This window comes from Oncorhynchus mykiss, chromosome 19 (genome assembly GCF_013265735.2).
Source record: "Oncorhynchus mykiss isolate Arlee chromosome 19, USDA_OmykA_1.1, whole genome shotgun sequence".
In the NCBI taxonomy this organism is placed as follows: domain Eukaryota; kingdom Metazoa; phylum Chordata; class Actinopteri; order Salmoniformes; family Salmonidae; genus Oncorhynchus; species Oncorhynchus mykiss.
The window spans coordinates 52,305,889-52,331,253 of record NC_048583.1 but is presented as its reverse complement, the minus strand read 5'-3'; the positions used below and the strand labels follow the sequence as shown (position 1 = coordinate 52,331,253).

The following is a 25,365-nucleotide window of genomic DNA, read 5'->3' as shown; positions in this document are numbered from 1 at the left end:
AGCATGGCTGTAACATAATGTCTATCTCTGACCCCTGTAGCGTGGCTGTAACATAATGTCTATCTCTGTCCCCTGTAGCATGGCTGTAACATAATGTCTATCTCTGTCCCCTGTAGCATGTCTGTAACATAATTGTAACATAATGTCTATCTCTGTCCCCTGTAGCATGGCTGTAACATAATGTCTATCTCTGTCCCCTGTATTATGTCTGTAACATAATTGTAACATAATGTCTATCTCTGTCCCCTGTAGCATGGCTGTAACATAATGTCTATCTCTGTCCCCTGTAGCATGGCTGTATCATAATGTCTATCTCTGTCCCCTGTAGCATGGCTGTAACATAATGTCTATCTCTGTCCCCTGTAGCATGGCTGTAACATAATGTCTCTTTCTGTCCCCTGTAGCATGGCTGTAACATAATGTCTATCTCTGTCCCCTGTAGCATGGCTGTAACATAATGTCTATCTCTGTCCCCTGTAGCATGGCTGTAACATAATGTCTATCTCTGTCCCATGTAGCATGTCTGTAACATAATGTCTATCTCTGTCCCCTGTAGCATGGCTGTAACATAATGTATATCTCTGTCCCCTGTAGCATGGCTGTAACATAATGTCTATCTCTGTCCCCTGTAGCATGGCTGTAACATAATGTCTATCTCTGTCCCCTGTAGCATGTCTGTAACATAATGTATATCTCTGTCCCCTGTAGCATGTCTGTAACATAATTGTAACATAATGTCTATCTCTGTCCCCTGTAGCATGGCTGTAACATAATGTATATCTCTGTCCCCTGTAGCGTGGCTGTAACATAATGTCTATCTCTGTCCCCTGTAGCATGGCTGTAACATAATGTCTATCTCTGTCCCCTGTAGCATGGCTGTAACATAATGTCTATCTCTGTCCCCTGTAGCATGTCTGTAACATAATGTCTATCTCTGTCCCCTGTAGCATGGCTGTAACATAATGTCTATCTCTGTCCCCTGTAGCATGGCTGTAACATAATGTATATCTCTGTCCCCTGTAGCATGGCTGTAACATAATGTCTATCTCTGTCCCCTGTAGCATGGCTGTAACATAATGTCTATCTCTGTCCCCTGTAGCGTGGCTGTAACATAATGTATATCTCTGTCCCCTGTAGCGTGGCTGTAACATAATGTCTATCTCTGTCCCCTGTAGCATGGCTGTAACATAATGTCTATCTCTGTCCCCTGTAGCATGGCTGTAACATAATGTCTATCTCTGTCCCCTGTAGCATGGCTGTAACATAATGTCTATCTCTGTCCCCTGTAGCATGGCTGTAACATAATGTCTCTCTCTGTCCCCTGTAGCATGGCTGTAACATAATGTCTATCTCTGTCCCCTGTAGCATGTCTGTAACATAATGTCTATCTCTGTCCCCTGTAGCATGGCTGTAACATAATGTCTATCTCTGTCCCCTGTAGCATGGCTGTAACATAATGTCTATCTCTCCTCCCCTGTAGCATGGCTGTAACATAATGTCTATCTCTGTCCCCTGTAGCATGTCTGTAACATAATGTCTATCTCTGTCCCATGTAGCATGTCTGTAACATAATGTCTATCTCTGTCCCCTGTAGCATGGCTGTAACATAATGTCTATCTCTGTCCCCTGTAGCGTGGCTGTAACATAATGTCTATCTCTGTCCCCTGTAGCATGTCTGTAACATAATGTCTATCTCTGTCCCCTGTAGCATGGCTGTAACATAATGTCTATCTCTGTCCCCTGTAGCATGGCTGTAACATAATGTCTATCTCTGTCCCCTGTAGCATGGCTGTAACATAATGTCTATCTCTGTCCCCTGTAGCATGTCTGTAACATAATGTCTATCTCTGTCCCCTGTAGCATGGCTGTAACATAATGTCTATCTCTGTCCCCTGTAGCATGGCTGTAACATAATGTCTATCTCTGTCCCCTGTAGCATGTCTGTAACATAATGTCTATCTCTGTCCCCTGTAGCATGTCTGTAACATAATGTCTATCTCTGTCCCCTGTAGCATGGCTGTAACATAATGTCTATCTCTGTCCCCTCCCCATAGTTGACCTGCAGCAGACGTTTGAGGTGGACTCTCTTGAGTACCTGGAGGCTCTAGAGGTGATGACAGACAGACTGGAGACCAGGGTCAACTTCTGCAAGGCTCACCTCATGATGGTCACCTGCTTCGACGTCACCTGCCGACGCAGGTAGAACTTAGAACGACCAGGCGGACCACACCTCCTCTAGGACTCATGGGAAGTGGAGACAACACAACAGGAAGAGAGAGGGATGGAGCAGAGGGAGGGATTTCCCTGAGGAGGTGCAGAGGCAGATGGAGACAAAGGCATGCGGAGACTAAAGAGGAATATTTTTTTAAGCAGCGCGGAAGGGAGCGGGAGAAGAGGAGGAGGAAGAAAAGGAGGAGTAGAGAGAGTGTTTTAAAGAAGGAGTATACCTGAAGAGGAGGAGAGAGAGTGTTTTAAAGCAGGAGTATACCTGAAGAGGAGGAGGAAGAAAAAGAGGAGTAGAGAGAGTGTTTTAAAGAAGGAGTATACCTGAAGAGGAGGAGAGAGAGTGTTTTAAAGAAGGAGTATACCTGAAGAGGAGGAGGAAGAAAAGGAGGAGTAGAGAGAGTGTTTTAAAGAAGGAGTATACCTGAAGAGGAGGAGAGAGAGTGTTTTAAAGAAGGAGTATACCTGAAGAGGAGGAGGAAGAAAAGGAGGAGTAGAGAGAGTGTTTTAAAGAAGGAGTATACCTGAAGAGGAGGAGGAAGAAAAGGAGGAGTAGAGAGAGTGTTTTAAAGAAGGAGTATACCTGAAGAGGAGGAGAGAGAGTGTTTTAAAGAAGGAGTATACCTGAAGAGGAGGAGAGAGAGTGTTTTAAAGAAGGAGTATACCTGAAGAGGAGGAGAGAGAGTGTTTTAAAGAAGGAGTATACCTGAAGAGGAGGAGGAAGAAAAGGAGGAGTAGAGAGAGTGTTTTAAAGAAGGAGTATACCTGAAGAGGAGGAGAGAGAGTGTTTTAAAGAAGGAGTATACCTGAAGAGGAGGAGGAAGAAAAGGAGGAGTAGAGAGAGTGTTTTAAAGAAGGAGTATACCTGAAGAGGAGGAGGAAGAAAAGGAGGAGTAGAGAGAGTGTTTTAAAGAAGGAGTATACCTGAAGAGGAGGAGAGAGAGTGTTTTAAAGAAGGAGTATACCTGAAGAGGAGGAGAGAGAGTGTTTTAAAGAAGGAGTATACCTGAAGAGGAGGAGGAAGAAAAGGAGGAGGAGAGAGAGTGTTTTAAAGAAGGAGTATACCTGAAGAGGAGTAGAGAGAGTGTTTTAAAGAAGGAGTATACCTGAAGAGGAGGAGAGAGAGTGTTTTAAAGAAGGAGTATACCTGAAGAGGAGGAGGAAGAAAAGGAGGAGTAGAGAGAGTGTTTTAAAGAAGGAGTATACCTGAAGAGGAGGAGGAAGAAAAGGAGGAGTAGAGAGAGTGTTTTAAAGAAGGAGTATACCTGAAGAGGAGGAGAGAGAGTGTTTTAAAGAAGGAGTATACCTGAAGAGGAGGAGAGAGAGTGTTTTAAAGAAGGAGTATACCTGAAGAGGAGGAGGAAGAAAAGGAGGAGGAGAGAGAGTGTTTTAAAGAAGGAGTATACCTGAAGAGGAGTAGAGAGAGTGTTTTAAAGAAGGAGTATACCTGAAGAGGAGGAGGAAGAAAAGGAGGAGGAGAGAGAGTGTTTTAAAGAAGGAGTATACCTGAAGAGGAGGAGGAAGAAAAGGAGGAGGAGAGAGAGTGTTTTAAAGAAGGAGTATACCTGAAGAGGAGGAGGAAGAAAAGGAGGAGTAGAGAGAGTGTTTTAAAAAAGGAGTATACCTGAAGAGGAGTAGAGAGAGTGTTTTAAAGAAGGAGTATACCTGAAGAGGAGGAGGAAGAAAAGGAGGAGAGAGAGAGTGTTTTAAAGAAGGAGTATACCTGCCACCGGACAGGAAGATCACTTTTGCAGAGCAGTTGTTGGAGTTTGTAAATAAAGTTTTGCTTGCTTTGAATAAGGCCTGGCTGCCGGATGGCTATTAGTCACGTAGGGAAACAAAGAGAGAAGAATGACAGAAAGGAAAGACAACCAACCGTGTGTGAGAGAGACAAGTGCCTTGTGAACACTTTGACATCTGAAACATTTCTCCTGTATTTGTGGACAAATGGTGCTCGCTGAAAAAAATGATAGATCTTCAAAGTCAAAATCACATGAAAAAAGTTTGACTCTGTTTCCTCTCCCTGCCTAGCTGTTCTCAGTGGTTTGTACTTCTATAGTTCTACACTAGTTATGATGCAACATATGAACTGTTGCGTGTTCGTTTTTCTACGTGTTTTTTTAATTCTCTGAAGAAAGTGGGACCACACGAAGTGCTTTAGGGGATGCTATATACAGGTGTAGGATCTTCATTTGAGACAGTTTTCTACAGCAGGAAAATAATCCTGCAGCCACAGGAAATGTGAATTATTATGTGGATTAAAATTAACATACACTTTTGTAGGGGTTGATTACATTTTTCGTAAGGGAAAATCAAGTCTGACATTTCTAAGTATAAATTACAAACTTCAGAAGCCTTTTTAAACCCAAAATACACTACATGTTTAAAATGTTTTCCTGCAACAGGGTGATCAAATGAAGATCCTCCATCTGTAAGGACAGACAATGTGAATGGTGGTGGTGAAATGCTAAGCCAAAACATGGTTTCTCTTATGGACCATTGATTTCCTTGTCACCACTCGGGCTATGGTTTTGGCAGTTGTGGGTTCAGGCCTACCGTACACAATCCCTGCTCCTACCAACACCTTGACCAGACCGTCCACATTGCGTTCGTTGAGTGTTGCAAAATAAATGGTCACACTTTATTTGGATCGTTTGGATAGCATCTGTAGATGCTCTACTATCATGTCATACTATCAACAAACTAGCTGTTGATAAGAAACTGTTTGCTAAGGTTACACATATATGTTATTCAATCGTTTCATCCAAACTGCTCGCGCACGTGAACGAGCGTCTGCATATCCAGCTGCTAAAATATAACTTTATTTGAGAAGCTCGAAACGATTCATGTTCCGCCTCTCTCATCTACTCATTGGTTTTCACAAGCATACTAACCCATGTGGGTGATTGAAAGATGAGAGGAGAGATTCATCAAAGATAACTAACTAAAAACGAACCAGGTTTCCCCTTTTATCTGGGAATTAATCGTCAGAGTAGAGAAACACACAATTCGACAAAGACCCAGGAATAAAATGAACCAATTCAGTTAAAATAACAAGCCAATGTTTATCTCCCAGGACAAACTAGCAACAGCAGTGTTTCCACATGTCCACACATTAATATAGTTGGTTCACAGTTGTTTTTGGTATTTTAATTAACCTGCGTGTCATGATCTCGTCTGGTGGGGACAGACAAAATCAACATGCGCAGAGCCGGTTTGGTTAAGGTGCGAAGATGATCAAGAGGTACAGAGAGACGTCAACTAGAAGGCAGCCTGATTCTGATCTGTTTTACACTAATTGGTCATTTGACCAATCACATCAGATCTTTTTCCGAGCTGAAACCGATAGGTCAAAAGACCAATTAGGTTAAAAAATAAATGAAAAAGATCAGAATTGGACTGCCTGTGTAAACACAGATGGATATCTGAGCTCAATATGAGCGTAGAGAAAAACCTCCCATTCACTCTGCTTGGTGCCACTGTCATGGTGCATTCACTTTGGGAATAGTTTGTAAATATATATATATATATATATATGGTGCTTGAGACCATTTCCAATCTAAATGTTTGTATAACTATATGCATATAGCCTGTTTCCTAAAATAACTTTAAGACACAAATGCTTCTTCTTCATCAACCTATTGTATTATGTACAGTGTTCTTGGGTGTTTTGAAAGGCGTTTATTTAAGTGGTAATGCCAGAGAAGCCGGTGTCTGGAAGATATATTGGCACGGGTGTTAGGCCCGAGACGAAGTCAGATGGAACTGAGTAAAAAGGCATTTTAACGTTATAGATTTAGCCAGTGGTAACTTGGAATGGACACCGACTGGAATGTGGTTTTAACCAATCAGCATTCAGGATTAGACCCACCCGTTGTATTAACATGAAATGTATCATTTGTATTATTCTTATTATCATCCTCATGCCCTTTACCCTTTGACCTCTCCCCTCTGTCATGGTCATGAATGAAGGATCTTGTTAATTTAACTCAAGACGGGCTGGAACAGAAAGTTGCTTATATTGTATCATTTATTATCCACACACCTTCTGGTCTGCAAAGCTACTATGCATTTAAAAAATAGACAGAAAATAATTGCTGAGTCCATTTCATATAGAGGTATATTCCAACATATAGACACTTATCATTTTTATTTTAGATATTTAATTTTTCCTGTGCTGTTTTTGTTTGCAACTGTTACATCTGTTTGATTGATGGGAGTAGGAAGAAGTTGTCCCTGGAGGCTGATCTAAGGTCAGTTCTGTACCCTCTAATGGTTAATGATTAGGACTCAGGGTGGGTAATCTGGTCCTAGGTCTGTTCCTAACTTCAACCTGGAGCCTGTTGACGATGGTACACTCCAGGGTCACTTTCAGGATGGTGCAACGTTTCAAAACCTGCACATATAAATGTATCATGTTGAACAGATTGTCTGTTTTGTATAACAGGGAATTGAGTCCACTCTCTTCGCTGCATTTCTAACAATCGAACGTCTCACCTTCCTGAATACACCCTGGGCAACCCATGGAAACGTCTCACTCCGGTGTATAGCCCTTCTTACATCAGCTGATATCTCAAAGTACTGTACAGAAACCCAGCCTAAAACCCCAAACAGCAAGCAATGCAGGTGTAGAAGCACGGTGTCGTGGTGTCTTGGTTCTCTGGCTTTACAGTCTGTGGGGAGTGGGAGAGGTACTGTAGCTGGCAGGGTTGGCCTCATCAGTCAATTTTAGGAAGGGAAATGATATTCAGCCAAAACATCTCCTGAAAAGACTGAATAGAAATGGGATTGACCTGTAGTCCATCCCATGCTAGCTAGGCCTTACTGTGCGGTGGCTGGGCAGGGTGTGTGTGCTTTCAGGAGGCACAAACAGGGGGAAATAAACCCTTTTGAAATGGGAAACTAACATAGTTGGACCAAAAACATTTCCTCCTAATTGTGCCTGCTCAACCTGACCCATGTCTGTGTGTAACTCCATCATCAGAAGCACTTCTGACAGACAAACGGACTGAGAATCTGACGGTGACACAAGGATTGCTGTAAATAAATGATTGTATTCAAGTAAATGTGTGTTATTTTATTCTCTTAATGTTACCGTGCTCGACAATCCTGATTTAATTTAAGTGTAAGTAAACCAACCCCCGTGCCACGAAGTAAGAAAAAATATTCTAATTATCCAATGTGCAGCTATTATGTACATGAACCAATAAGAGCGCTGTTTTTCATGTGCTGGTTATGAACAGAACATTTCCACCAATGTTTACCATAGATGGAACCCACATAGACCCTGGATGGAACCCACATGGCGCCCGGATGGAACCCACATAGAGCCTGGATGGAACCTGGTGTGTGTGTGTGTGTGTGTGTGTGTGTGTGTGTGTGTGTGTGTGTGTGTGTGTGTGTGTGTGTGTGTGTGTGTGTGTGTGTGTGTGTGTGTTCGTGTTCAATTACAACAGTAATTCATCTTCCCCAATGGGGGAAAGTAAGATGTATCAATGCCTCTGGCAGAGACTGAGTAAGCCTTTTTTTTAAAGAATGTGTTTGAAATATTAATGTAGACTGAACAAAAAATTATATATATATAACAGGGATGTTTTTTTGCTGTTTCCCATGCTTGTTCAATGAACCATAAACAAGTAATGAACGTGCAACTGTGGATCGGTCGTTAAGACACTAACTGCTTACAGACGGTAGGCAATTAAGGTCCCAGTTATGAAAACTTAGGACAGGAAAATGGCCTTTCTACTGACTGGAAAAACACCAAAAGAAAGATGCCCAGGGTCCCTGCTCATCTGCGTAAACGTGCCTTAGAGATGCTGCAAGGAGGCATGAGGACTGCAGATTAAATTGCAATGTCCGTACTATGAGATGCCTATGACAGCACTACAGGGAGACCGGACGGACAGCTGATCGTCCTCGCAATGGCAACAGCCTGACCACAATAGGCTGAGAGAGGCTGGACTGAGGGATTGTAAACCTGTTGTAAGGCAGGTCCTCACTAGACTTCACTGGCAACAACGTCGCCTATGGGCACAAACCCACCATCGCTGGACCAGACAGGACTGGCAAAAGGTGCTCTTCACTGACGAGTTGCGGTTTTGTCTCACCAGGGGTGATGGTCGGATTCACGTTTATCGTAGAAGGAATGAGCGTTACACTGAGGCCTGTACTCTGAAGCGGGATCGATTTGTAGGTGGAGTGTCCGTCATGGTCTGGGGCAGTGTGTCACAGCATCATTGGACTACCCTTGTTGTCATTGCAGGCAATCTCAACGCTGTGCGTTACAGGGAAGACATCCTCCTCCCTCATGTGGTACCCTTCCTGCAGGCTCATCCTGACATGACCCTCCAGCATGACAATGCCACCAGCCATACTGCTTGTTCTGTGCATGATTTCCTGCAAGACAGGAATGTCAGTGTTCTGCCATGGCCAGCGAAGAGCCCCGATCTCAATCCCATTGAGCACGTCTGGGACCTGTTGGATCGGAGGGTGAGGGCTAGGGCCATTCCCCCAGAAATGTCTGGGAACTTGCAGGTGTCTTGGTGGAAGAGTCGGGTAACATCTCACAGCAAGAACTGGCAAATCTGGTGCTGTCCATGAGGAGGAGATGCACTGCAGTACTCCATGCAGCTGGTGGCCACACTAGATACTGACTGTTACTTTTGATTTTGATCAGGCTGTTGATTGTGGCCTGTGGAATGTTGTCACAGTCCTCTTCAATGACTGGGATGTCTGGAACACGCTGTCGTACACGTCGATCCAAAGCATCCCAAACTGCTCAATGGGTGACATGTCTGGTGAGTATGCAGGCCATGGAAGAACTGGGACATTGTCAGCTTCCAGGAATTGATTAAAGATCCTTGCGACATGGGGCCCGGCATTATAATGCTGAAACATGAGGTGATGGCAGCGGATGAATGGCACGACAATGGGCCTCAGGATCTCATCACTGTGTCTCAAATTTCCATAGCTAAAATGCAATTGTGTTCGTTAACTGTAGTTTATGCCTGCCTGCCAATACCATAATTCCACTGCCACCATGGGACACTCTGTTCACAACGTTGACATCAGCAAACCACTCGCCCACATGACGCCATACAGGCTGTCTACCATCTGCCCAGTACAGTTGAAACCGGGATTCATCCGTGAAGAGCACACTTCTCCACCATGCCAGTGGCCATCGAAGGTGAACATTTGCCCACTGAAGTCGGCTACGACGTTGAACTGCAGTCAGGTCAAGACGACGACCATTAATATAAGCTTCCCTGACACAGTTTCTGACAATTTGTGCAGAAATTCTTCGGTTGGGCAAACACACAGTTTCATCAGCTGTCCAGGTGGCTGTTCTCAGACGATCCTGCAGGTGAAGAAGCCGGATGTAGAGCTCCTGGGCTGGTGTGGTTACATGTGGTCTGCAGTTGTGAGGCCGGTTGAATGTACTGCCAAATTCTCAAAAACTGCATTTTGAGGCGATTTATGGTAGAGAAATTAACATTCAATTCTCTGGCACAGCTCTGGTGGACATTCCTGCAGTCAATTGCATGCTCCCTCAAAACTTGAGACATCTGTTGTGTGGCAAAACTGCACATTTTAGTGTGGCCTTTTAGTGCCCTCCAGCACAAGCTGCACCTGTGTAATGATCATGCTCTTTAGTCAGCTTCTTGATATGCCAAACCTGTCAGGCAAACGATAAATGCTCACTAACAGGGATGTGAACAAACTTGTGCAAGAATTTGAGAGAAATAAGCTTTTTGTCCATCTGGAACATTTCTGGGATCTTTTATTTAATCTCATGAAACATGGGACCAACACTTTACATTACATGTTGTGTTTATATTGTTGTTCAGTGTATCTCTGCAATCATTATAACTCTGCCACTGACAGCAATTGTGTGTGTAGGCCAGTCACTATCTGGTGGGTTACCATGGGGCTATGTTCTCAGCCCCTGGATTAAGTGTTGCTTCTGACACCCTGCTTTGATCACACACTAGGGGAGAGGAGAGTGGGAGAGGAGAGGAAAGGGGGGAGAGGCCTGCCCCAGAGCGCATGAGAGGGGGGTGAGGGGCCCAAGGCAAAGGAGGTGAGGAAGAAAGGCTGTGAGGGAGATGGAGGGGGAGAGGAGAGAATAGAAGAGGGAAGAGGGAGAGACAGAGACGGGGAGAGGCTCTCCAGGGCACATGAGAGCGTGTGAGGGGAGAAGGGGTAAGTAGAATGAGGGAGAGGGGAGAGAATAGGAGAAGGTAGATAATAGGAGAAGGGTGAGGTAGAGAGGAGAGAATAGGAGAGGGGAGAGGTAGAGAGGAGAGAATAGGAGAGGAGATAATAGGAGAAGGGTGAGGGAGAGGGGAGAGAATAGGAGAAGGGAGAGAATATGAGAAGGGAGAGAATAGGAGAAGGGTGAGGTAGAGAAGAGAGAATAGGAGAGAGGAGAGAATAGGAGAAGGGAGAGAATAGGAGAAGGGTGAGGTAGAGGAGAGAGAATAGGAGAAGGGAGATAATAGGAGAAGGGTGAGGTAGAGGAGAGAATAGGAGAAGGGAGAGAATCGGAGAAGGGTGAGATAGAGAGGAGAGAATAGGAGAGAGGAGAGAATAGGAGAAGGGTGAGGTAGAGAGGAGAGAATAGGAGAGGGGAGAGAATAGGAGAAGGGTGATAATAGGAGACGGGTGAGGTAGAGAGGAGAGAATAGGAGAAGGGAGATAATAGGAGAAGGGTGAGGTAGAGAGGAGAGAATAGGAGAGGGGAGAGAATAGGAGAAGGGAGAGAATAGGAGAAGGGTGAGGTAGAGAGGAGAGAATAGGAGAAGGGTGAGGTAGAAAGGAGAGAATAGGAGAAGGGAGATAATAGGAGAAGGGTGAGGTAGAGAGGAGAGAACAGGAGAAGGGAGATAATAGGAGAAGGGTGAGGTAGAGAGGAGAGAATAGGAGAGGGGAGAGAATAGGAGAGGGGAGATAATAGGAGAAGGGTGAGGTAGAGATAGGAATGGAGAGTGATGGTCCAGGGAAGGAATCAATTGGCTCTCTAAATGATAGGTCGCTGAAGTGAAATTGTCTAGTGATGAATATTTGGTCAGATATAGTATAATATAGGCAGGTAAATCACTTCATTTCCACAGCTGTTTATCAAGATTTTATTATTTGAATCAGTTGTGTAGTACAAGAGTTGGAGAAATGCTGAGGACAGAGTTTGGGAAATGCTGAGGACAGAGTTTGGGAAATGCTGAGGACAGAGTTTGGGAAATGCTGAGGACAGAGCTGAGGACAGAGTTTGGGAAATGCTGAGGACAGAGTTTGGGAAATGCTGAGGACAGAGCTGAGGACAGAGTTTGGGAAATGCTGAGGACAGAGTTTGGGAAATGCTGAGGACAGAGTTTGGGAAATGCTGAGGACAGAGTTTGGGAAATGCTGAGGACAGAGTTTGGGAAATGCTGAGGACAGAGTTTGGGAAATGCTGAGGACAGAGCTGAGGACATAGTTTGGGAAAGGCTGAGGACAGAGTTTGGGAAATTCTGAGGACAGAGTTGAGGACAGAGTTTGGGAAATGCTGAGGACAGAGTTTGGGAAATGCTGAGGACAGAGTTTGGGAAATTCTGAGGACAGAGTTGAGGACAGAGTTTGGGAAATGCTGAGGACAGAGTTGAGGACAGAGTTTGGGAAATGCTGAGGACAGAGTTTGGGAAATGCTGAGGACAGAGTTTGGGAAATGCTGAGGACAGAGTTTGGGAAATACAGAGGACAGAGTTTGGGAAATGCTGAGGACAGAGTTTGGGAAATTCTGAGGACAGAGTTGAGGACAGAGTTTGGGAAATGCTGAGGACAGAGTTGAGGACAGAGTTTGGGAAATGCTGAGGACAGAGTTTGGGAAATGCTGAGGACAGAGTTTGGGAAATGCTGAGGACAGAGTTTGGGAAATACAGAGGACAGAGTTTGGGAAATGCTGAGGACAGAGTTGAGGACCTGAGTTTGGGAAATGCTGCTTGAGGAAGAGATGGTCAGGGAAGCGGAAACAGTTTCCTTATTTTTTGTTGCGTTGCTGTAGTATTGAAGCCAATCTATTCCTATTGAGTAAAATCTGGCCATTTGCAGACTATCAACGTTCATTAACAGGATAGCTGGATTATAAAATAAATTCAGACTAGGAAGGAAATTATTTTGAGGTTGTGTTTCATGCGGTATCGCTCCATGTAACTCCATGTATCTGTGAGGGAGGTTTAATGTGGGTTGAGAGATTCACTCTCTCTGTCTTCTGCCTCTCCCACAGGATCTGGGTAGTTATTTTATTGTCCTCCACATTCAGCGGGTAGATATTTTAGACTGACTGCCTACCGTTAATTGCCTACCGTCTGTAAGCTGTTTAGTGTCTTAACGACCGTTCCACAGGTTGTTAATTGTTTATGGTTCATTGAACAAGCATGGGAAACAGTGTTTAAACCCTTTACAATGAATATCTGTGAAGTTATTTGGAATTTTACGAATTATCTTTGAAAGACAGGGTCCTGTTTCTTTTTTTGCTGAGTTTAGTATATACTGTACCTCAAGTCATTTTCTCTAGCTACTGTATGGATGGATCATATCTGAGACTAGAACCATTAAATCGCTCCCTACCCTCAATACAAACCTGTGAGTTTCTCTGTTTGTCTGTGAACAAACCGAAGGTCCCACACTAAAGCAATACTAAATGTTATTGACATAATTGGCACGACATGATTCAATTGCTATAGGCGATGCCAACATTCACCTTTTGAGATCTAAACCTCTTTCTCAAGAGACCTGTCTGTGTTGATAAGACCATTGCAAAGACCCATAATAACCAAGCTAGCTACAAGAGCAGGGTTGCAAAATTCTGCTAACTTTCTGAAAATGTTCCAGTTTTCCAGAAATCCTGGAATTAAGCAGAAAATCTGGGAATCCTCCAACCAGGATCCCTGGAAAACCATGGTGTTTTGTGAAAAAAATGAATTTTGCAACCCTATGGAAGAGGAACACCACGAGTGAGTGAGCAGTTAGAAACACCATCCACAGCTCAGACGTCAGTCAGTCAGTCAATCAGTCTGCTACAGCTCCGTCTCCACCATCCACAGCTCAGATCTCAGTCAGTCTGCTACAGCTCCGTCACCACCACCCACAGCTCAGATCTCAGTCAGTCAGTCAATCAGTCTGCTACAGCTCCGTCACCACCATCCACAGCTCAGATCTCAGTCAGTCAGTCAGTCTGCTACAGCTCCGTCACCACCATCCACAGCTCAGATCTCAGTCAGTCAGTCAGTCTGCTACAGCTCCGTCACCACCATCCACAGCTCAGATCTCAGTCAATCAGTCTGCTACAGCTCCGTCACCACCATCCACAGCTCAAATCTCAGTCAGTCAGTCAGTCTGCTACAGCTCCGTCACCACCATCCACAGCTCAGATCTCAGTCAGTCAGTCAGTCTGCTACAGCTCCGTCACCACCATCCACAGCTCAGATCTGTCAGTCAATCAGTCTGCTACAGCTCCGTCACCACCATCCACAGCTCAGATCTGTCAGTCAATCAGTCTGCTACAACTCCGTCACCACCATCCACAGCTCAGATCTCAGTCAGTCAGTCAGTCTGCTACAGCTCCGTCACCACCATCCACAGCTCAGATCTGTCAGTCAATCAGTCTGCTACAGCTCCGTCACCACCATCCACAGCTCAGATCTCAGTCAGTCAGTCAGTCTGCTACAGCTCCGTCACCACCATCCACAGCTCAGATCTCAGTCAGTCAGTCAGTCTGCTACAGCTCCGTCACCACCATCCACAGCTCAGATCTCAGTCAGTCAGTCAGTCTGCTACAGCTCCGTCACCACCATCCAAAGCTCAGATCTGTCAGTCAATCAGTCTGCTACAGCTCCGTCACCACCATCCACAGCTCAGATCTCGGTCAGTCAGTCAGTCTGCTACAGCTCCGTCACCACCATCCACAGCTCAGATATCAGTCAGTCAGTCAGTCTGCTACAGCTCCGTCACCACCATCCACAGCTCAGATCTGTCAGTCAATAAGTCTGCTACAACTCCGTCACCACCATCCACAGCTCAGATCTCAGTCAGTCAGTCAGTCTGCTACAGCTCCGTCACCACCATCCACAGCTCAGATCTGTCAGTCAATCAGTCTGCTACAGCTCCGTCACCACCATCCACAGCTCAGATCTCAGTCAGTCAGTCAGTCTGCTACAGCTCCGTCACCACCATCCACAGCTCAGATCTGTCAGTCAATCAGTCTGCTACAACTCCGTCACCACCATCCACAGCTCAGATCTCAGTCAGTCAGTCAGTCTGCTACAGCTCCGTCACCACCATCCACAGCTCAGATCTGTCAGTCAATCAGTCTGCTACAGCTCCGTCACCACCATCCACAGCTCAGATCTCAGTCAGTCAGTCAGTCTGCTACAGCTCCGTCACCACCATCCACAGCTCAGATCTCAGTCAGTCAGTCAGTCTGCTACAGCTCCGTCACCACCATCCACAGCTCAGATCTGTCAGTCAATCAGTCTGCTACAGCTCCGTCACCACCATCCACAGCTCAGATCTGTCAGTCAATCAGTCTGCTACAACTCCGTCACCACCATCCACAGCTCAGATCTCAGTCAGTCAGTCAGTCTGCTACAGCTCCGTCACCACCATCCACAGCTCAGATCTGTCAGTCAATCAGTCTGCTACAGCTCCGTCACCACCATCCACAGCTCAGATCTCAGTCAGTCAGTCAGTCTGCTACAGCTCCGTCACCACCATCCACAGCTCAGATCTCAGTCAGTCAGTCAGTCTGCTACAGCTCCGTCACCACCATCCACAGCTCAGATCTGTCAGTCAATCAGTCTGCTACAGCTCCGTCACCACCATCCACAGCTCAGATCTGTCAGTCAATCAGTCTGCTACAACTCCGTCACCACCATCCACAGCTCAGATCTCGGTCAGTCAGTCAGTCTGCTACAGCTCCGTCACCACCATCCACAGCTCAGATATCAGTCAGTCAGTCAGTCTGCTACAGCTCCGTCACCACCATCCACAGCTCAGATCTGTCAGTCAATCAGTCTGCTACAACTCCGTCACCACCATCCACAGCTCAGATCTCAGTCAGTCAGTCAGTCTGCTACAGCTCCGTCACCACCATCCACAGCTCAGATCTGTCAGTCAATCAGTCTGCTACAGCTCCGTCACCACCATCCACAGCTCAGATCTCAGTCAGTCAGTCAGTCTGCTACAGCTCCGTCACTACCATCCACAGCTCAGATCTGTCAGTCAATCAGTCTGCTACAACTCCGTCACCACCATCCACAGCTCAGATCTCAGTCAGTCAGTCAGTCTGCTACAGCTCCGTCACCACCATCCACAGCTCAGATCTGTCAGTCAATCAGTCTGCTACAGCTCCGTCACCACCATCCACAGCTCAGATCTCAGTCAGTCAGTCAGTCTGCTACAGCTCCGTCACCACCATCCACAGCTCAGATCTCAGTCAGTCAATCAGTCTGCTACAGCTCCGTCACCACCATCCACAGCTCAGATCTCAGTCAGTCAGTCAGTCTGCTACAGCTCCGTCACCACCATCCACAGCTCAGATCTCAGTCAGTCAATCAGTCTGCTACAGCTCCGTCACCACCATCCACAGCTCAGATCTCAGTCAGTCAATCAGTCTGCTACAGCTCCATCACCACCATCCACAGCTCAGATCTCAGTCAGTCAGTCAGTCTGCTACAGCTCCGTCACCACCATCCACAGCTCAGATCTGTCAGTCAATCAGTCTGCTACAGCTCCGTCACCACCATCCACAGCTCAGATCTCAGTCAGTCAGTCAGTCTGCTACAGCTCCGTCACCACCATCCACAGCTCAGATCTCAGTCAGTCAGTCAGTCTGCTACAGCTCCGTCACCACCATCCACAGCTCAGATCTGTCAGTCAATCAGTCTGCTACAGCTCCGTCACCACCATCCACAGCTCAGATCTGTCAGTCAATCAGTCTGCTACAACTCCGTCACCACCATCCACAGCTCAGATCTCGGTCAGTCAGTCAGTCTGCTACAGCTCCGTCACCACCATCCACAGCTCAGATCTCAGTCAGTCAGTCAGTCTGCTACAGCTCCGTCACCACCATCCACAGCTCAGATCTGTCAGTCAATCAGTCTGCTACAGCTCCGTCACCACCATCCACATCTCAGATCTCAGTCAGTCAGTCAGTCTGCTACAGCTCCGTCACCACCATCCACAGCTCAGATCTGTCAGTCAATCAGTCTGCTACAGCTCCGTCACCACCATCCACAGCTCAGATCTCAGTCAGTCAGTCAGTCTGCTACAGCTCCGTCACCACCATCCACAGCTCAGATCTCAGTCAGTCAGTCAGTCTGCTACAGCTCCGTCACCACCATCCACAGCTCAGATCTCAGTCAGTCAATCAGTCTGCTACAGCTCCGTCACCACCATCCACAGCTCAGATCTCAGTCAGTCAATCAGTCTGCTACAGCTCCGTCACCACCATCCACAGCTCAGATCTCAGTCAGTCAGTCAGTCTGCTACAGCTCCGTCACCACCATCCACAGCTCAGATCTCAGTCAGTCAATCAGTCTGCTACAGCTCCGTCACCACCATCCACAGCTCAGATCTGTCAGTCAATCAGTCTGCTACAACTCCGTCACCACCATCCACAGCTCAGATCTCAGTCAGTCAGTCAGTCTGCTACAGCTCCGTCACCACCATCCACAGCTCAGATCTCAGTCAGTCAGTCAGTCTGCTACAGCTCCGTCACCACCATCCACAGCTCAGATCTCAGTCAGTCAGTCAGTCTGCTACAACTCCGTCACCACCATCCACAGCTCAGATCTCAGTCAGTCAGTCAGTCTGCTACAGCTCCGTCACCACCATCCACAGCTCAGATCTGTCAGTCAATCAGTCTGCTACAGCTCCGTCACCACCATCCACAGCTCAGATCTCAGTCAGTCAGTCAGTCTGCTACAGCTCCGTCACCACCATCCACAGCTCAGATCTCAGTCAGTCAGTCAGTCTGCTACAGCTCCGTCACCACCATCCACAGCTCAGATCTGTCAGTCAATCAGTCTGCTACAGCTCCGTCACCACCATCCACAGCTCAGATCTGTCAGTCAATCAGTCTGCTACAACTCCGTCACCACCATCCACAGCTCAGATCTCGGTCAGTCAGTCAGTCTGCTACAGCTCCGTCACCACCATCCACAGCTCAGATCTCAGTCAGTCAGTCAGTCTGCTACAGCTCCGTCACCACCATCCACAGCTCAGATCTGTCAGTCAATCAGTCTGCTACAACTCCGTCACCACCATCCACAGCTCAGATCTCAGTCAGTCAGTCAGTCTGCTACAGCTCCGTCACCACCATCCACAGCTCAGATCTGTCAGTCAATCAGTCTGCTACAGCTCCGTCACCACCATCCACAGCTCAGATCTCAGTCAGTCAGTCAGTCTGCTACAGCTCCGTCACCACCATCCACAGCTCAGATCTCAGTCAGTCAGTCAGTCTGCTACAGCTCCGTCACCACCATCCACAGCTCAGATCTCAGTCAGTCAGTCAGTCTGCTACAGCTCCGTCACCACCATCCACAGCTCAGATCTCAGTCAGTCAATCAGTCTGCTACAGCTCCGTCACCACCATCCACAGCTCAGATCTCAGTCAGTCAATCAGTCTGCTACAGCTCCGTCACCACCATCCACAGCTCAGATCTCAGTCAGTCAGTCAGTCTGCTACAGCTCCGTCACCACCATCCACAGCTCAGATCTCAGTCAGTCAATCAGTCTGCTACAGCTCCGTCACCACCATCCACAGCTCAGATCTGTCAGTCAATCAGTCTGCTACAACTCCGTCACCACCATCCACAGCTCAGATCTCAGTCAGTCAGTCAGTCTGCTACAGCTCCGTCACCACCATCCACAGCTCAGATCTCAGTCAGTCAGTCAGTCTGCTACAGCTCCGTCACCACCATCCACAGCTCAGATCTCAGTCAGTCAGTCAGTCTGCTACAACTCCGTCACCACCATCCACAGCTCAGATCTCAGTCAGTCAGTCAGTCTGCTACAGCTCCGTCACCACCATCCACAGCTCAGATCTCAGTCAGTCAGTCAGTCTGCTACAGCTCCGTCACCACCATCCACAGCTCAGATCTCAGTCAGTCAGTCAATCAGTCTGCTACAGCTCCGTCACCACCATCAGCAGCCTAATCCCTTGTTGTTTTCCCACTGTCTCATCCACACCGAGTAATTGCGTCAGTGAGAAATCATCAGTATACACAAGGTTTACCTAAGGTTTAACAGGGGAAGTAGAATGTTAGGGCTGAGTGAGAGAGTCATGCAGGGAGATGAGCTGGTCAACCGATAGGCTACCCTGCTCAACTTACACACACACACACACATCTGAACCCAGCTTACACACACAGTTAAAGAGGGTGTCTCTGTGAGTTTAATGGGTTATTTAGAAGAACAGGGAACAGAAGGAAAACAAATAAAGACCAAGTGAGGAGAGGGGGGAGAAGCGTAGCTCCAGGAAATGATCATTTTATTACCACATATCATGGCACAGCTCTTCATCACCAACATGTACTACTTTCTGAACAGCCGTGGACTTCTCAAATCCCCTCTCTAGGGCGGGTTGCTAAGCACAGTCCATCTCCACCCGACACTCCTCTAAACATCCTGATGAGGTCAGGAGGTGCTGGTTGCCATGGGTAGCCTTCATGATGTCATACTGTAGGCCCGTAGAGGAGATAGGAGGGAGCAGGGGTGTATTCAGTGACTTGGAGCGTTCACAGTTCATAACCTTACCCAAACGTAATGACTAGTGATTCCCTACTCCTACCGTGTCTGTCGTGCAGTCTGTAACGTTGTATCCTCCTGTCCAAAAGCCCTGAGAGACTGTAGATGAGGGGAGACTGGGATAGGGCAGACATAGCAATCGTTCAGCACCAGTCTCAGTTTGTGCTGTGCGTCCTACAGGCAAACTAAGAAGTGCTGAAGCTTGGCCACCATCATCAGCTGAATGGTGTGGGCAGGGTGGGGATCTGGATAGTACTGCCTGGTGAGGGAGGAGGGGGGGTAGAGGACATACAGTAGAGTGATTAGTGGGGTGGAGGTACTGACTGTCGCAAGAGGACAACAACTTTGATTACAGTGAAATCTTCTAAACGCTCTGTGGATACGATTGAGCCTGGAGTGCCAGGTGGGCGCAGTTTGCACTTTTGGGACAATTCCATTAGTGCCATTGCCCCAACTAAGCTCTCACATAAGTGTGGCTCTCAAGTATTTGGAAGAACACCAATACTACTTGAACCCATGTCTATCTCACAGTCCTCAAAGACCATTATAACGGACTACTATAATAGACAGACAGGAGAGAGTAGAGCTTTGTTTCCAATCCACTGCCTTTCTATTGAGGAATAGAGAGAGACAGAGAGAGAGAGAGAGAAAAAGATATGGGTGCAGATAGAGGTACTGGGTGCTGATAAATGGAGGGAAAATAGGAACAGTGTTTTTTTTATAATTGAATGAGGTCAGAATCTTCAATTTAAAAAAACAACGTGGAGTATTTACTGGTGTCTGGGTAAATATGACTATTGTTTATTTGTTGGGGGGGGAAATGGTTTATTTAAACATGTAAACCTTGATTTTCAGCGGACGGTAAGGAGGCGCTAGTGTTAAACGCACGTTAGTTTGAAATTCCGTCATATCGAAACTGCCGCACTGGCATTTTAAAGCCTTCACGCCAGGTTCGCCAATTTACCTGTATAGGATCAGCTCACTTGCGCTGTGGTGGGAGGGGTGGAAATATTTAAGGTGTGTACTTAACGTGCACCAATATGCCAATCTCAGTGAGCGCAACTAGTGATATTTAAGACAGACAAAAAGCTGGTCTTAGCGGTAACGCAATTGTTTATGGTGTTGAGCTTGTTGTCATTTTGCCAGAGGATGCCTTAACTACATCACCAATGTTTTATTAAAATATCACGAGCATCAAAACAGTCAACAGACATTCCCCTTTTTGGGGGGAATGACTGTAGGAAGCCTGTTTAAGAACATTAAGTTATTTAAGAAGACAGCTTATTGTTTTCTCGTTTATCATTTTGTAAAAAATGCATCTTCCACTTTTCTCTGTCGGACCTAACTGTTACATGGCGGGAATTCCAACCTCTGTCCGTGGTGCTGAATCCACTATATTTGCCTGTTTGTTTGCTACTGGGCATATCAACGGTGATGGCAGACCGCTTTCCTCCCGGCCTGCTCGATCTTCCTCTCCTGCTCCGTGGCTGAGTGACTCACAGCGTGGTCACAGAAGACCTATCATCCTTCCTCCCCCTACTTTTTACCTTCTCTTCATCTGAATCTGCTTCTAAAGCCACTTTATATCACCATAAATGTCAAGCTACTGCCTCGAACCCTGGGAAACTCTTCTCCACTTTCTCATCCCTTAATCCCCCATCTCCTATCTCCTATCTCCTTGGATGACTTTGTCAAGTACTTTATAAAAGGGTTGGCATCCTTTCTTCATTGACTGAGCCCACTGGTCACACACACAGAACCACGGCTTGACCCCTTACTCCCATCTCTCTCCAGATAATATCCTGTGACTTGTGTCCGGCCGGCAACAACCTGCCCACTTATTCCATCCCCTCCATTATACAGACCATCTCTGGAGATCTTCTCCCTTTCCTAACTTCCTTCATTAACACATCCCAGACCACTGGCTGCATCCCCTCTGACTTCAAAATGGCCAGAGAGTCGCTCCCCTCCTCAAGAAACCAACACTCAAAAACTACAGACAGGCATACCTTCCTTCTCTTTCCAAAACAGTTTAGCGTGCTGTCTCTGACCAACTGTCTCGTTATCCCTGTCAGAAGGATCTTCTTGACCCTAACCTAACCAGTCAGGCTTCAAGGTGGTTCTCTGTGTCATGGAGGTTCTCCGCTCTGCCAACGCTGACTCTCTGTCCTCTGTTCTCATCCTCAATCCGCTACCTCCACACGGTGAACCATCAGATCCTCTTCCGCACCTTCTCAAGGTTGGGCGTCTCAGATTCCGCAAACTCCTGGATTGCGTCGTACCTGGTTTGTTGCTCCTACCAGGTGGCATGGAAAGGATTTGTGTCTGCACCCCATGCTCTCACTACCGGTGTTCCTCAGAGCTCGGTTCTAGGCTCTCTCCTATTTTCTCTTTACACCAAGTCACTCAGCTCTGTCATATCCTCACATGGTCTCCTTACTATGCGGATGACGCTCAACTACTTTTCTCCTCTGCCTTCTGACACTGAGGTGGTGATACTTTTGGCCATGTAGTGTATGTGGACACCTCATAAAATGTCGGCAATTTCAGCCAAACCCATTGCTGAAAGGTGTGTAAAATCGAGCACACAGCTCCATAGACAAACACTGGCAGTAGAATGGCCCGAAATGAAGAGCTCAGTGGCTTTCTTGAGGATGCCACCTTTCCAACAAGTCAGTTCTCCATAGTTCCAGTGAAGGGAAATATTGACTCTACAGCATACAATGACATTCTAGAAGATTTTGTGCTTCCAACTTTCTGGCAACAGTTTAGAGAAGGCCCTTTCCTGTTTCAGCATGACACCACCCCATGCACAAAGAGAGGTCAATACAGAAATGGTTTGTCAAGATCGTTGTGGAAGAATTTGACTTCAACCCTATCGAACACTTTTGAGATAAATTGGAATGCCAACTGCGAGCCAGGCCTTATCGCCAAACATCAGTTCCCGACCTCAATAATGATTTTATGAATCGAAGGAAGTCCCCGCAGCAAAGTCCAGACCAGGTTTCCACCGTGCGCATTCCTGCTGAGTATTTCGATTTGGCTATCGCCTTCAGTAAGAAGAAGGTGACCCTATTACCACCCCATCAACAGGGGGATTGCGTGATAAACCTCCAGGTAAATGCTTGAGGGGGCTGAGCACCCTTTCCTCATCTGGACTGACCACCGTAACCTGGAGTATATACGATCGGCTAGGAGACTGAATCCTCATCAGGCAAGGTGGGCCAAGTATTTCACCCGATTTCGTTTTACGATCTCGTATCGACCAGGTTCCCTCAATACTAAGGCCGACGCGATGTCCCGACTATACGACACTGATGACCGGTCCATCGATCCTACTCCCATCATTCCGGCTGCCAAGCTGGTAGCACCGGTAGTATGGCAGGTGGACGCGTACATCGAGCGGGCCCTAAGGGAGGAACCTGCGCCTCCACAGTGCCCGGAGGGTCGTAGGTACGTGCCACTCCCTGTTCGTGATCAATTGATTTGGTGGGCTCATAGTCTACCCTCGTCAGGTCACCCGGGTATATTGAGGACGGTGCGAGGTCTTAGAGGGAAGTACTGGTGGCCTACCTTGTTGAGAGATGTGCGCTTCTATGTCTCCTCCTGTTTGGTGTGCGCCCAGAGTAAGGCTCCTAGGCACTTGCCACGAGGGAAATTACAACCCCTCCCCGTTCCACAACGGACGTGGTCCCATCTACCGGTGGATTTTCTTACGGATCTTCCCATCTCAGGGGAACACGACGATCCAGGTCGTTGTGGATCGGTTCTCGAATTCCTGCCATCTTATCCCGTTGCCCGGTCTCCTTACGGGCCTGCAGACTGCGGAAGCACTGTTCACCCATGTCTTCGGGCACTACGGGGTGCCAGAGGATATCGTTTCTGATTGGGGTCCCCAGTTTACATCCCGAGTATGGAAGGCGTTTATGGAGCGTCTGGAGGTCTCGGTCAGCCGGACCTTGGGTTATCACCCGGAGAGTAATGGGCAGGTGGAGAGAGTGAACCAGGAAGTGGATAGGTTTCTGCGGTCATATTGCCAGGACCGGCCAGGGGAGTGGGCGAGATATATCCCCTGGGCTGACTCACTAAGCCACTCCTCTACCAACATGTCACCGTTTGAGTGTGTGTTGGGGTACCAGCCGGTTCTGGCACCATGGCATCAGAGCCAGACCGAGGCTCCTGCGGTGGAGGAGTGGGTGCAGTGCTCTAAGGAGACCAGGAGAGCCGTCCAGGAGTCATTGCGTCAGGCGAGTGGACGGCAGAAGAAGAGCGCTGACCGTCACCGTAGTGAGGCTCTCGACCCGAAACCTGCCCCTCCGCCTGCCCTGCTGGAAGCTGGGTCCACAGTGTGTAGGGACATTTAAAGTCCTGAGGAGAATAAACGAGGTGTGTTATCGATTGTTACTCCCTTCGTATTATCGTATTAACCCCTCGTTTCATGTGTCTCTCCTCAGGCCGGTGGTAGCTGGTCCCATGCAGGAAGGTGAGGTTCTGGAGGTCCCTCCTTCCCCTCTGGACATCGAGGGGTCCCCGGCGTACACGATAGGGGCCTGCAGTACCTCGTGGACTGGGAGGGGTACGGGGCAGAGGAGAGGTGCCGGGTCCCGGTGGGGGATATGTTGGATCCCACTATGCTAAGGGAATTCCATCGCCTCCATCCGGATCGCCCTGCGCCTCGCCCCCCCGGGTTGTCCCCGAGGCCGATGTCGGCGTGCGCGTCAGGTGACGGAGGGTACTGTCACGAATACCACCGAAGGTGGCTCCCCTTCCTGTTCGGGTGGCAATCGGCGGTCGTCGTCGTCGTCGGTCTACTAGCAGCCACCGATCACTTTTTCCTTTTTGTTTGTTTTTGTCTAATTGTTTTCATCTGTTCCTTGTTGGGGTTTTGGGATGGGTTTATTTAAGTTCGTTTAGCCCGCTGGGTGGGCTTGTGGTTATTTCACGTTAGTGGTGTTTGTGTACTTTTGGGTTTTCGCTGTCTGGTATCTTGGTAACAGTGGGTTTGGGTTTTGTTGCGCCTGTGTTTTGGGCTTTACCCATGTTTGTATCTGTTACTGTGCTTGAGGACATTAAAGCGTTTTTTCCCGTCTACCTTCTGCTCTCTGCGTCTGACTCCACACCCATCACTCTCCCAACGTTACATTTTTATCTGTGGATTAATTGTCGGAGGAGAGAAACACAACAATGAATGACTCAAAATGTGTCAAAAAATATATATAATTTCAGGTTAAATAACAACCCAATGTTTATCTCCCAGGACAAATTAGCTAGCAACTGCAAGCTAGCTAAATGTCCATGAATGTTTCATGTGGGTTTAGACCTGTCCCCAAATTAATATACAGTGCCTTGCGAAAGTATTCGGCCCCCTTGAACTTTGCGACCTTTTGCCACATTTCAGGCTTCAAACATAAAGATATAAAACTGTATTTTTTTGTGAAGAATCAACAACAAGTGGGACACAATCATGAAGTGGAACGACATTTATTGGATATTTAAAACTTTTTTAACAAATAAAAAACTGAAAAATTGGGCGTGCAAAATTATTCAGCCCCCTTAAGTTAATACTTTGTAGCGCCACCTTTTGCTGCGATTACAGCTGTATGTCGCTTGGGGTATGTCTCTATCACTTTTGCACATCGAGAGACTGAATTTTTTTCCCATTCCTCCTTGCAAAACAGCTCGAGCTCAGTGAGGTTGGATGGAGAGCATTTGTGAACAGCAGTTTTCAGTTCTTTCCACAGATTCTCGATTGGATTCAGGTCTGGACTTTGACTTGGCCATTCTAACACCTGGATATGTTTATTTTGAACCATTCCATTGTAGATTTTGCTTTATGTTTTGGATCATTGTCTTGTTGGAAGACAAATCTCCGTCCCAGTCTCAGGTCTTTTGCAGACTCCATCAGGTTTTCTTCCAGAATGGTCCTGTATTTGGCTCCATCCATCTTCCCATCAATTTTAACCATCTTCCCTGTCCCTGCTGAAGAAAAGCAGGCCCAAACCATGATGCTGCCACCATCATGTTTGACAGTGGGGATGGTGTGTTCAGCTGTGTTGCTTTTACGCCAAACATAACGTTTTGCATTGTTGCCAAAAAGTTCAATTTTGGTTTCATCTGACCAGAGCACCTTCTTCCACATGTTTGGTGTGTCTCCCAGGTGGCTTGTGGCAAACTTTAAACAACACTTTTTATGGATATCTTTAAGAAATGGCTCTCTTCTTGCCACTCTTCCATAAAGGCCAGATTTGTGCAATAAACAACTGATTGTTGTCCTATGGACAGAGTCTCCCACCTCAGCTGTAGATCTCTGCAGTTCATCCAGAGTGATCATGGGCCTCTTGGCTGCATCTCTGATCAGTC

General features: G+C 47.1%; 1 protein-coding gene across 2 annotated transcripts in view; it reads left to right on the top strand.

Annotated features, from left to right (window-relative positions):
- kif26ba (kinesin family member 26Ba) overlaps positions 1-2,531 on the top strand; it is a 216,614-nt gene extending 214,083 nt beyond the window's left edge. For both annotated transcript variants that reach the window (XM_036955054.1, XM_036955053.1), the window contains exon 19: positions 2,055-2,531. In XM_036955054.1, the coding sequence (XP_036810949.1) occupies positions 2,055-2,203 (149 nt within the window). In that variant the 3' untranslated portion in view covers positions 2,204-2,531. The remainder of the gene's footprint in view (positions 1-2,054) is intronic.
- The last annotated feature ends 22,834 nt before the right edge of the window (positions 2,532-25,365 follow it).